Source organism: Vulpes vulpes, chromosome 11 (assembly GCF_048418805.1).
Source record: "Vulpes vulpes isolate BD-2025 chromosome 11, VulVul3, whole genome shotgun sequence".
Lineage (NCBI taxonomy): Eukaryota > Metazoa > Chordata > Mammalia > Carnivora > Canidae > Vulpes > Vulpes vulpes.
In genome coordinates, this window is record NC_132790.1 from 23369942 (window position 1) to 23384060 (window position 14119).

General features: G+C 45.5%; 1 protein-coding gene across 1 annotated transcript; it reads left to right on the forward strand.

The window, feature by feature from the left end:
- Positions 1–3740: 3740 nt before the first annotated feature.
- LOC112928747 (RNA polymerase II subunit A C-terminal domain phosphatase SSU72 like protein 6-like) lies at positions 3741–4325 on the forward strand. Its single transcript, XM_072727458.1, has one exon. It carries the CDS (start codon positions 3741–3743, stop codon positions 4323–4325), a length of 585 nt encoding a protein of 194 aa, XP_072583559.1.
- Positions 4326–14119: the final 9794 nt, after the last annotated feature.

A 14119-nucleotide genomic window follows, 5' to 3' on the forward strand; every position in this document is an offset into this window, starting at 1 on the left:
CATCACTTGCCATCAGGGAAATACAAATCAAAACCACAATGAGATACCACCTCACACCAGTGAGAATGGGGAACATTAACAAGGCAGGAAACCACAAATGTTGGAGAGGATGCGGAGAAAAGGGAACCCTCTTACACTGTTGGTGGGAATGTGAACTGGTGCAGCCACTCTGGAAAACTGTGTGGAGGTTCCTCAAAGAGTTAAAAATAGACCTGCCCTACGACCCAGCAATTGCACAGCTGGGGATTTAGCCCAAAGATGCAGATGCAGTGAAACGCCGGGACACCTGCACCCCGATGTTTCTAGCAGCAATGTCCACAATAGCCAAACTGTGGAAGGAGCCTCGGTGTCCATCGAAAGATGAATGGATAAAGAAGCTGTGGTCTATGTATACAATGGAATATTACTCAGCCATTAGAAACGACAAATACCCACCATTTGCTTCGACGTGGATGGAACTGGAGGGTATTATGCTGAGTGTAATAAGTCAATCTGAGAAGGACAAACATTATATGGTCTCATTCATTTGGGGAATATAAAAAATAGTGAAAGGGAATAAAGGGGAAAGGAGAAAACATAAGTGGGAAATATCAGAAAGGAAGACAGAACATGAAAGACTCCTAACTCTGGGAAATAACTAAGGGTGGTGGAAGGGGAGGAGGGCAGGTGGTGGCGGTGACTGGGTGGCAGGCACTGAGGTGGGCACTTGATGGAATGAGCACTGGGTGTTATTCTGTATGTTGACAAATTGAACACCCATAAAAAATAAAAATAAATGTATATAGGGATCCCTGGGTGGCGTAGCGGTTTGGCGCCTGCCTTTGGCCCAGGGCGCGATCCTGGAGACCCGGGATCGAATCCCACATTGGGCTCCCGGTGCATGGAGCCTGCTTCTCCCTCTGCCTGTGTCTCTGCCTCTCTCTCTCTCTCTCTGTGACTGTCATAAATAAATTTAAAAAAAATTTTTTTAAATAAATTTATATAAAAAAATTGAACCTCAATTTTTAAAAATGTGTAAAAAAAAAACAGAAAAGAAAATTGAAACCAAATTGATTTTTCTCTTTGTAAACAGGTCCTCAGTTGAAACAATTAAAAGTTAAAATTAGAAATCTTCTTTAATGTACAAAGTTATATACAAATATACTTTAACTGCATAAAAGCAACACATAATTATCACTCCTTCATGAGGGTTTGAAATTTTTTGTGTAATCCTTTTCTTATCTTCATAAATTTATAAGTTAAAGATCCTTTCTATGTGCCTATAGTTTTCTGTAATTTTCTTTAGAAATTGTAATTATCTGGGATCTCTGGGTGGCTCAGCAGTTTGGCGCCTGCCTTCAGCCCAAGGCATGATCCTGGAGTCTTGGGATCAGGTCCGGCATAGGGCTCCCTGCATGGAGCCTGCTTCTCCCTCTGCCTGTGTGTGTCTCTGCCTCTCTCTCTCTCCCTCTCCCCCTGTATCTCTCTCTTTTTTTGTCTTTTCTACATGATTTTATTTTTATTTTTTATAATAAATTTATTTTTTTATTGGTATTCAATTTGCCAACTTACAGAATAACACCCAGTGCTCATCCCGTCAAGTGCCCCCCTCAGTGCCCGTCACCCACTCACCCTCACTCCCCTCCCTCTTCCCCTTCCACCACCCCTAGTTCGTTTCCCAGAGTTAGGAGTCTTTATGTTATGTCTCCCTTTCTGATATTTCCCACACCTTGAACAAATTTAAAAATCTTTTAAAAAATTGTAATTATCAAATTTTTGAGCATTTACTATTAGGCATGGCATGGAATAAAAGTAAGTTTCTTTTTGTTCTTTTTAAAAAAAAAAAAAAGTTCCTTATATATTTTGGATACTGACCCTTTATCAGATATGTCATTTGCAAATGTCTTCTCCCATTCTGCAGGTTGCCTTTTCATTCTATTGACTGTTTCCTTTGCCATGCAGATTTTTATTTTGATAAAGCCCCAATAGTTTCTTTTTGCTTTTGTTTTCCTTACCTCAGGAGACATATGTAGTAAGAAGTTGCTATGGCCAATTTGACAATGATTTTATTTTATTTTTTTAAAGACTTTATTTTTTTAAAAAAGATTTATTTATTTATGATAGACATAGAGAGAGAGAGAGAGGCAGAGACACAGGAGGAGGGAGAAGCAGGCTCGATCCGGGACTCCAGGATCACGCCCTGGGCCAAAGGCAGGCGCTAAAACACTGAGCCACCCAAGGATCCCCAAGGCTTTATTTATTTATTCATGAGAGACAGAGAGAGAGAGAGAGAGAGAGAGAGAGAGAGGCAAAGACACAGGCAGAGGGAGAAACAGGCCCCATGCAGGGAGCCCAATGTGGGACTCAATCCCAGGACTCCAGGATCATGCCTTGGCCCAAGGCAGGCACTAAACCGCTGAGCCACCCAGGGATCCTCGGCAATGATTTTAAATTCCTCCCTTTCTCTCTTCCCTTCAAGTGTTATCATTTTGACTCCAACATCCTCTCTGACCTGCCCTTATTCCACCTATCCACAGCCATCACCGTCCCCAAGCTCCAGTCTTCTCAGATCCACCCGTGCTCCATTCTGCCTACACTCCATGTAAAGGGGATTGTTATTGACTAAAATCTACTTTAAAATGTAGCATGTAAACTAATTCAACTATGTTCAACTACCTCTGCTCAGTTATACTCATAAATCATATGCAACTTAGTGCCACTGTTAATATTACACTTTTTTTTTAAGATTTTAAAAATTATTTGAGAGGTAAAGTAAGAGAGAGAAGGAGAGAGAATACACCAGAGGAGAGGCAAAGAGAAAAGCAAAAGCAGAATCCCTGTTGATCAGGAAGCCCAACGTGGGGTTTAATTCCAGGACTCCAGGATCATGAATTGAGCCAAAGGCAGACACTTAAGCAGCTGAACCACCCAAGCACCCCTATCTGGAAGGATTTTTAAAACACAGACCCTACGCAGAGGATTTTACATATATTACATTTCAGTATGGGAATGCTCAAACAAGCTGTACTTGAAGGAATAAAAAGCAGGCAGAAGCTGACATCAATTCCTGATTTTCTTTGAGAATCGTGATTATAAGACTATTAAATGTGGAAAACACTGTGTTGTAATTCCTAATATACTCAGCAGGGATATTCTCCAGAATGTGATTTATTTGCATTGGCAAATGACTTTCTGAATTGTGGGGCAATTCCTATGAAGGTATTCCTATGATTTACACAATTGCATTTCTAGAAAATCCAAATGTATATTAAGGGGCAAGGATACTTTTATGTAATTAGGGGTAGAATTGAATTGGATGTAAGTTCAAAATGTCAAAACAGATTTTCCACCCATATTCATGACCAGGTGTCACTGCAGAGCACTGACATGCTTCCAGTCAGCCTGACCCGCTCACTGTCAGCCTCAGCCCTCATCACCACGTAGGCCAATCCAACCAACTGCAGGTTTCACATCACTGCGATGGGCGGCCACACCCTTATTGAGATTGAGTGATTTAGTGGATGGAATCACCTCGCCATTATCGTGATTAGGTTATTGGTCTCAGGATCCAATGACACTCCACCCCCTGAAACGGAATCCACCAGGAAGTCCTGGAAGTCTCTGCCGACTCCCTGAAGGTGCCCAAATAGAAGCCTGCTGCCCGTCCTCCACCACTGTGCTGGTCTGGAGAGCGGAACCAAGTAGCCAGCGTCCTGGCCACAGCATCCCCGCAGGCCCTGCAGCCCCCAGCAGCCGCCACCATGCCCCCGTCCCCGCTCAGGGTGGCTGTGGTGTGCAGCAGCAACCTGAACAGGAGCATGGAAGCCCATGATATCCTCCAGAAAAGGGGGTTCTGCGTCCGGTCTTTTGGAGTCGCGCGTCAGGTGAAGCTCCCGGGTCTCATACGCAATTGCCCCGTGCTCTATGACTTCTCCACGACCTACAAGCAGATGTATAAGGACCTCTGGAGGAAAAACCGGGAATGCTACATGAGCAACGGAATCCTGCAACTCTTGGGGAGAAACCAGAGGATCAAGCCGCACCCAGAAAGGTTTCAGGAGTGCAGCGACCCCTTTGATGTCATCTTCACCTGCGAGGAGAGGGTCTATGACCGAGTGGTGCAAGACCTATGCGCCAGGGAACAGGCGACCTTCCAGCCTGTGTATGTGGTCAACGTGGACATAGTGGACACCTTGGAGGAGGCCACCCTCGGGGCTTTCCTCATCTACAGGCTGTGCCAGAGCCTCCAGCAGGCAGACGACATGGAAGACAGTCTTGGTCAGCTGCTGCTGGCTGCGGAGGAGAAAACTGGAAAGAGCTTTCTTCACACGGTCTGCTTCTACTGAAGGTCAGGGCTGGGATTGGCGTGGGGAACAACTTGGGGGGGGGGGGGGTGGACTAGTCTGTATTTTCTTTGAAAAAATGGTTTTAACGCCCTTTCCACATAGTTCTGTTTGTAGGATTTTTAGGTGCATCCCACCGGGGAAGAGAGAAGAGCAAGAAAAGGCAATCCTTGGGAAACCGAGGACAACGGCTGGTAGTCCTGGAAACAATCCAAACTGGGGGACATTGCTCTGGGTACTTTAGGCACAAGAAGTAATTCAGTACTCACGTGGGTCTGCAAGGAAGTTACTGCCACAGCCTGCATTTTGCAGATGAGCGAAGAAAAGTTTATAATGGAGTGTGGAACTCCATTTGGTGAAGGATATTCAGCCAGGAAACATTGTTCAGGCCATCAAATTTTTTCTCAGCCTTTTTTTGGAGACTCGAGGGGAGAACTAATTTCCTTGCCTTTCCTAGCTCCTAGAAACCACCATGTTTCTTGGCTGATGGTCTCCTATTCCATCTTCAAAGCCAGCCATGGAAAGTTGAGTCCTTTCACATGGCACCACTCTGTCCTCTTCTTCTTCCTCCCTCTTCCCCATTGAAGGACCCTTGTAATTACATTGGGCTCACCCAGATAATTCAGGTTGATCTCCCAATTTTAAGGTCTGTGGTGTTAAAAAGCAAGCCACAGGCCCAAGGTGGAGTCACTCGCCCTCACAACTGCAAACCAAGCCTTAATTGCAGTTTCAAACTTCTCCAGGAGTGGACTTGGAAAGCAATCAATCTGGGCTTTTCTACTTAGCACCAATGGGCTAATCAGTCACATAGGTCTTCTCCATCTCCCAAAGGAAGGTGAGATAATTCCCCTAATAAGACCTCCTTCCATTTCCATTCAGGGAAGGGGATTTTGCCTGAAACAGTCCCTTATTTTCTTTGCTAAAAACCTCTTGCTTGATTGTCCTTTCTATAAAAAGCCTTGCATTTTGTATAACTCCTCTGAGCTCCCCTCTACTCTCTGGATGATATGCTGCCTGATTCATGAATTGATTAATAAAGCCAATTATATCTTTACAATGTGCTCATGTGAGTTTTTGTGATTTAACAATGGATTAGGAGACATGGACATGGCCAACAAGCACATGAGAAAATGCTCTGCATCACTTGCCATCAGGGAAATACAAATCAAAGCCACAATGAGATACCACCTCACACCAGTGAGAATGGGGAAAATTAACAAGGCAGGAAACCACAAATGTTGGAGAGGATGTGGAGAAAAGGGAACCCTCTTACACTGTTGGTGGGAATGTGAACTGGTGCAGCCACTCTGGAAAACTGTGTGGAGGTTCCTCAAAGAGTTAAAAATAGACCAGCAATTGCACTGTTGGGGGTTTACCCCAAAGATTCAGATGCAATGAAACACCGAGACACTTGCACCCCGATGTTTCTAGCAGCAATGTCCACAATAGCCAAACTGTGGAAGGAGCCTAGGTGTCCATCGAAAGATGAATGGATAAAGAAGATGTGGTTTATGTATACAATGGAATATTCCTCAGCCATTAGAAACGACAAATACCCACCATTTGCTTCAACGTGGATGGAACTGGAGGGTATTGGGGAATATAAATAATAGTGAAAGGGAATATAAGGGAAGGGAGAAGAAATGTGTGGGAAATATCAGGAAGGGAGACAGAACATAAAGACTCCTAACTCTGGGAAACGAACTAGGGGTGGTGGAAGGGGAGGAGGGCGGGGGGCGGGGGGGAATGGGTGATGGGCACTGAGGCGGACACTTGACGGGATGAGCACTGGGTGTTTTTCTGTATATTGGTAAATAGAACACCAACAAAAATTAATTTATAAAAAAAATAATAAAGTAAAAGAAAAATAACAATTGATTAGGAAACTTAATCCTATGTGTACGCTTAATTTTAAAGTATACTGCTTGCAATGTCTGAGGGTGTTCTTTTGGAAATAGAATAGAATGAAACAAGTAAGCATGAATTCCTCTTCATTGTCATAAATTATTGGGAGCTCCTTGGACGTCATTAATCACACAGTAAAGAAGTATATTGAAATTAGAGATATAAAAAATAAAATAAAATAAAATTAGAGGTATAGGCTATCACTTTTTAAGAAATGATTTTGTTTTGCTCATTTTTTTAGAGAGCAGGTGAGCAGGAGTGGTAGGGCAGTGGGGAGGAGCATTACGAGAAAGAGAATCCCAAGCAGGCTCCACACCCAGCACGGAGCCCAATGCAGGGCTCAGTCTCATGACCCAAGATCATGACTTGAGCCAAAATCAAGAGTCAGACACCTAACCCCCTGAGCCACCCAGGTGGCCCTCCTTTTGAGTGGTATATTAATTATAGAGGGGTTTTTTCTTTTTTTATAATAAATTTATTTTTTATTGGTGTCCAATTTGCCAACATACAGAATAACACCCAGTGCTCATCCCATCAAGTGCCCCCCTCAGTGCCCATCACCCATTCACCCCCACCCCCCACCCTCCTCCCCTTCCACCACCCCTAGTTCGTTTCCCAGAGTTAGGAGTCTTTATGTTCTGTCTGATATTTCCCACACACTTCTCCCTTCCCTTATATTCCCTTTCACTATTATTTATATTCCCCAAATGAATGAGAACATATAATGTTTGTCCTTCTCCGATTGACTTACTTCACTCAGCATTATACCCTCCAGTTCCATCCATGTTGAAGCAAATGGTGGGTATTTGTCATTTCTAATGGCTGAGGAATATTCCATTGTATACATAAACCACATCTTCTTTATCCATTCATCTTTCGATGGACACCGAGGCTCCTTCCACAGTTTGGCTATTGTGGACATTGCTGCTAGAAACATCGGGGTGCAGGTGTCCCGACGTTTCATTGCATCTGTATCTTTGGGGTAAATCCCCAACCGTGCAATTGCTGGGTGGTAGGGCAGGTCTATTTTTAACTCTTTGAGGAACCTCCGCACATTTTTCCAGAGTGGCTGCACCAGTTCACATTCCCATCAACAGTGTAAAAGGGTTCCCTTTTCTCCACATTAAGAGGGTTTTTCTAATGAAAAATAGCATTTTGACTTGTTGATGGCTTTCCTTATTGACTATATTTACCTTTCTAATGCTGACACCAAAACTTTAAGTAATAAATGAATCTTATATTATTGCTAAGGACTTAGAAGTGTAAATAAGGGGCAGCCCTGGTGGCCCAGCGGTTTAGCACCGCCTTCAGCTGGGGATGTGATCTTGGAGACCCGGGATCAAGTCCCACATCAGGCTCCCTGCATGGATCCTGCTTTTCCCTCTGCCTGTGTCTCTGCCTCTCTCTCTCTCTCTCTCTCTCTCTCTCTCTCTCGCTGTGTGTGTGTGTGTCTGTCATGAATAAATAAATAAAATCTAAAAAAAAAAAAAGAAGTGTAAATAAGGAGAAACATCCCCAAATGAAAATAAATAAAGTGAAATAACCTAATTTTGAGAGTATCTTTTTCTCTATTTGGAGGCCGATCTTCAAGCTTTCAAGCCACATATTTTAAGCTTTATCAATTCAACTGATGAAATAATTCTTAACAGGAGTTTTTATTATTAAGATATCCATTAATTTACCTAATTGTGCTACTTGGGACTAGAGTAAGGGGTGTTCATATGACACATGAATGAATTTTCTCTTGATTATTCTTTCCAGAGGTATCAAACCTCCCATATTGGCATTTCTCTGTTGATACAACCACAGATCTTCTGGGCCAGGGCCATGCACAGACTAAGCACAAGAGTTACCCTTTTGGGGAACTGAGCCAAAGAGTAAATTTCTTCATGCTTTCTTTCAGTCAAAGGATGGCACTGAGATACAATGTTTATGGTTTCTCAAGGGCTAGTTTTGCAGATTGAGCTTTTAGATGCTGGGTCACTGGGTTGGGTGGATGACACATCTCTGAATTGACTCTTTGCCGTGCTCCTTTATTCCTTTTGTCCCCTCTCCTGATCCTTAGGATTGAAATTGCAATAGAACAGGGACTTCCATGAATGCCCAGTGGGTGGAGTGTCATTGGATCCTGAGACCAATAACCTAATCACGATAATGGCGAGGTGATTCCATCCACTAAACCACTCAATCTCAATAAGGGTGTGGCCGCCCATCGCAGTGATGTGAAACCTGCAGTTGGTTGGATTGGCCTACGTGGTGATGAGGGCTGAGGCTGACAGTGAGCGGGTCAGTGAGGCTGACTGGAAGCATGTCAGTGCTCTGCAGTGACACCTGGTCATGAATATGGGTGGAAAATCTGTTTTGACATTTTGAACTTACATCCAATTCAATTCTACCCCTAATTACATAAAAGTATCCTTGCCCCTTAATATACATTTGGATTTTCTAGAAATGCAATTGTGTAAATCATAGGAATACCTTCATAGGAATTGCCCCACAATTCAGAAAGTCATTTGCCAATGCAAATAAATCACATTCTGGAGAATATCCCTGCTGAGTATATTAGGAATTACAACACAGTGTTTTCTGCATTTAATACTCTTAAAATCATGATTCTCAAGGAAAATCAAGCATGATGGAAACTCTTTCAATTAGCAAAGTGTCTCAGAGCAGGAACCAGGGTGTATTTATATTCAGTCACCTTCAAGGAGTGGGTGGTGACTTCCAGGAATTCTTGACTGATTCAATTTGATCCAATGGAGCGCAATCTAATCATGCTAACTACAATGTAATCATTGGAACAGCCAGGTGATTAAATTACTCATACTTCTTATTTTCTTGACAAGGGTGTTGCTACCGGAGGGAGCATTTTCAATTCGGGAGTTACCAAGTTGGTTTACTTTGGTATTTGGCTATAGAGGACAGATATAGGTAAAAGAAAGGAAGAAAACTTCAGAAGGAAATGAATATGTTCATGGTACAGATTGTGGAGATCGTTTCCTGGAAGTATATTTATCTCCAAACTCATCAAGTTGTACACATAAAATATGTACAGCCTTTTGTATGTCAATTATACCTTGGTAAAGTGTTTTATAAGGAAGTCTTATTATAGCTATATAAATATCAACTAAAAGTACTGTATGGTTTTTGTAATCAGTGCAATCTGGCTAATCAATTAAAGATGTAAAGGAACTGTATTACTCAGCCATTAGAAATGACAAATACCCACCATTTGCTTCGACGTGGATGGAACTGGAGGGTATTATGCTGAGTGAAATAAGTCAATCAGAGAAGGACAAACATTATATGTTCTCATTCATTTGGGGAATATAAATAATAGTGAAAGGGAATATAAGGGAATGGAGAAGAAATGGGTAGGAAATATCAGAAAGGGAGACAGAACATGAAGACTCCTAACTCTGGGAAACGAACTAGGAGTGGTGGAAGGGGAAGAGGGCGGGGGTTGGGGGTGAATGGGTGATGGGCACTGAGAGGGGCACTTGACGGGATGAGCATTGGGTGTTATTCTGTATTTTGGCAAATTGAACACCAATAAAAAAAATAAATTTATTATTAAAAAAAAGAAGATGTGGTCTATGTATACAATGGAATATTACTCAGCCATTAGAAATGACAAATACCCACTATTTGCTTTGACATGGATGGAACTGGAGGGTATTATGCTGAGTGAAATAAGTCAATCGGAGAAGGACAAACATTATATGGTCTCATTCATTTGGGGAATATAAAAATTAGTGAAAGAGAATAAAGGGAAAGGAGTGAAAATATCAGTGAGGGTGACAAAACATGAGAGACACCTAACTCTGGGAAATGAACAAGGGATAGTGGAAGGGGAGGTGGGCGGGGGGTTGGGGTGACTGATGGGCACTTGGCTGGATGAACACTGGGTGTTATGCTATATGTTGGCAAATTGAACTCCAATTAAAAAAAATTTTAAGAAAAATAAAATAAAATGGATGCTCTTACAGCTAAGGTTAATGAGGCAGAAGAAAGAATGAGTGACATAGAAAACAAGTTGGTGGAAAGGAAGGAACCTGGGGAAAAGAGAAAACAACTAAGAGCCCATGAGGAGAAACTCCAAGAACTAAGTAATAGTTTGAGAAAGAATAATATTCGTCTTAACTCTGGACTTTGGGGTCTTCTTCTCAGCCTGGACACCAGCACCTGCCCAGGCCACAGCCCTCAGCCTCTCAGCTGCTAACCTCAAGGCTCAAGGATGCTGTTCCCCTCTCCCTGGTAGAGAAGAACATTAGTTGGCCAAGGAGAAATTCTTCCCAGTCCCTGAGGTAGGAGCAGGAGTGACAGGAAGGAGGCAGACCACCTCCCAGAAGTACACCCAGCATTCACAGATTGCTCCATTGGAACCCAATGCCATCATGGGGAGGCCCGGTGCAAGGGGAGGGTCAAAGCCACAAGCACACACCAGGCTGCAGGGAAAGGACTCCCATAGCACAAGGCTCTCCTCAGCCCTGAGGCCAGGCAGACCCAGTGAAGGAACAGGCAGGCCATGGTGAGGGAGCCGGGCAATCCCCCGGCTGTCACGGAAGCTGTCACGGAGTCCAGTTGAATGGCCTGGGAGACATAAACCATCAAGAAGGAACGGCTAGTTTATAAGCTCTTACCGACTTCAATTTGCCCAAACTTTGACCTTCAAGGTATCGTGCATACATAACTCATGAATGAGCACCCACATCTCTCCCTAGTGAGCTCCCCACAACCCGCCCCACCACCAACCAGGTAGCTTCTCTAAGCTAAACGTGTCTCCAAGTGGCCTGGTAATGCAAAAGCCCTGACCTACCAACCCTTTCTCACCGCCCTTCCAGGCTGACCCCAAAGCCGCTGCTCTTGTGAAAGAAGTTCCCTATTGCTTTCAGATCAGGCAAGCAGGGTAATGCAAAAGCCCTGACCAACCCTTTCTCACCGCCCTTCCAGGCTGACCCCAAAGCCACTGCTCTTGTGAAAGAAGTTCCCTGTTGCTTTCAGATCAGGCAAGCAGGGAGCCACAGCAGGCTTCAGATTTCCCTGGCCCCTGGAAGAAGAAGGCTTCAGGCTGCCCTCTGCTACACTGCCCAACACCTGCCCCATTTAGATCCTGAGAAAGCGTTGTCAGACAAAGCCCTGTCCCAGGGCCCAAAGGCAGAGTCAGAGTAAATCATTCAGTAATACTGTCCACTCCTGAGCCCTTCACCTCAGAGGTACCATTTGCTCTTTGTGGGGCTCCTGAGCATCTGATGAGATAAAATATGAAAGAGCCCTGGAAACAGTAAAACACCCTGCAAACCCCAGAAGAGTGTAAGGGGGGAAATCCAGGGAAATGACTGGGCACTGTGCTAGTGAGAGAAGCACCCCGCGGGCTCCCAGGAGAACTCTGCGAGGGATGGTGCCCCCCAGGAAGGATTCCACGGGAACGGGGCCCGTGCCAGCAAAGGAAGCAGGCTTGCCTGGCAGGCACCCCACAGGCAGTCTGCTCTGCCAGGGCGGGCTCATTGCCAAGAATGGGCCACAGGGAAGAGATTAGCTGTGGCAGGAACTGGCCAAGGGGAGAAGGGACCCGGCCTGCCAACCGCCCGCAGGGAACAAAGGCAGCACAGCTCCCAGCGTTTGGCAGGCACAGGCTCCCAGCAGGGCTCCTTCCCAGGAATGCAACATGGGGCTCATGCCAGGTGTGTCCAGATGGGAGGATAGGTGACTGAGGTCTGCTGTGCCAAATTGATGGCCCATTCTGGGGGAGGAGGTGCCAGAGTCTCTGGGAGGCCCCGGGGCTGACTCTGGCACAACCCTCTCCAGCACAGCTGAGGAAGACCACAGGCCTGCCTGGTTTTGCCACTCTATCCCCATAGCCCAGAGACCAGAGGCCCAGAACAGAATTCCTCACTCCTCTGTCCCCTTCCCCTATGCAGGAAGGACTGTCAAAATATTTAACAACCGGTACAGTTCACAGTGGAGGCAAGAGTTCCCCCAAGCTGCCACATGGGAGTGACTGGCCCATCCAGAAGCGACAGTCTGAGAGCCTCATGATGAGTGCCCTCATGAATTGGGAATTCCAGCACTCTCCCTGGGGAAGCTGTCTACCCACCTGGGTCCAGCCTCTGATCAGGAGGATACATAGAGACAGAGGTCAGAACCCAGAAACTATAGCAGGTGTATGGACCCCAGGTGCCTGACCCTGATGGTGCTCAGCCAGGGTCTCTGGAGGCCGCGGATACTGGGGGAAGTTAGGGAGTTTGAGGCCTTAGCTCTTTCTACATAGTACCTTGTGTACTATGTATGTACTATACCTTAGGAACTGGTGCTGCCATATGTGGCACACAAGCAGGATATCAGGCCTGTCCTTCCCAATCTCAAGCTCTTCTTGACACCCACCTGCCCATCTCCCATATAGGGAGCTCCCAGGGCAGAGGGCTGGAGCATGAAGCATCCACCTCCTTCCTGAGCCCACACACTGACATCGCAGCCTTGCCTAGGACAAAGTGGCCTTCCTCCTGCTTCATACTCATTGCCACAATTCCACATGAGCCTCACAAAAAGAGCCAACTTTGGTGCCAACTTTGGTGCCAACTTTGGATTAGGAAATGGGAAAACTATCCCCTGGCACAGGAGTACATACTACAGCCAACCCACCCGCAGCCCAGCTCTCACCTCTGTAAAACCTTAAAAGAACTTGAAGGTCATCTTTCAGCCCCCACATCATGATCTCTCTGTCCCACCCCCAGGTCTTACTCTGCCTTTCTTACCCAAGACTTCCTCCTTCAGGCCCTGCTGGGAAGGAGCCTATACAATCTACACCAAGACTTCTTCCCTTTTCCTCCCTGTGTCACCCAGGCCTGGCTGTGGAAGGAGAAGATTTGAGAGTGGAAAGATACCATTAGGATTATTCTGCCCAAGACACTGACAAGGATAAAGAACTGACTTATCCAAGTGAGTTAGACACTGAGAGAGAGAGAGAGAGAGAGCCAGTATCTGAATCCTGCCTGGTGATTTCTTCCCTGAGGCCCTCCAGAGCCAGGAGGGACCCTCTTTCCTCTGAGCAGGAAAGAAGTCTGTCTTCTCAGCTCCTGTCAACGGGCGGGTCCTTACCAAGCATTAGACCAGGTGAGCCCTTGAGAACAATACAGGCTAAAGAGAGGATCATCTTGGGCAGACCGGAAGGCACAACAGCCTACTGAGGAGAGTTTGTTGGCTTGCTTTGTCTTACTTCGTGGGAGGGGATGGGGAAGAGTTGTCAGGACATACCAAAGTCACATGAGCGTCCCCTAGCCGCCAGATAGCAACCTGACTTCAGTGCCATCTCTGTACCTTCAGCAACAGTCATGATTGCCACCCAATACCGCCACGCCAACTTCATCAAAACTGAGTCAAAGGTCACAATGATGGTTGTAACCTTAGAGGGTAGGCGCAGTGCAGAGAGGAACAGAAGATATATCAAACTGCCTTCCAGTCCCGCTACACAGATCTCTGCCTGGGAGTCACAGAAGTGGACCATGCCCTCCCTGCACATGGACTGGCCTGGTCCCAGTGCCAGGCTGTCCTAGGAAGTCTCCCATCAGTCACCACTCTCCTCACAAACTCAGGAGGGGTCCTCATCAGCCAGCTCTTATCAGAAATAATAATGTGTTAGAAAGGAATTCAAGGGGATCCCTGGGTGGTTCAGCAGTTTGGCGCCTGCCTTTGGCCCAAGGCATGATCCTGGGGTCCTGGGATCGAGTCCCGCATCGTGTTCCCAGCATGGAGTCTCCCTCTCCCTCTCTCTCTCCCTCTCTCTCTGTGTGTCTCTCATGAATAAATAAATAAAATCTTTAAAAAAAAGAGAAAACAAAGGAATTAAGTTTCTTTGTCATCCAAGTAGCAAGTTAAGGTCAGCCCGCACATGT

What these genes read in the sequence shown, in the direction of transcription:
- LOC112928747 (XM_072727458.1), top strand. Translation starts at nt 3,741, where the DNA reads ATGCCCCCGTCCCCGCTCAGGGTGGCTGTGGTGTGCAGCAGCAACCTG.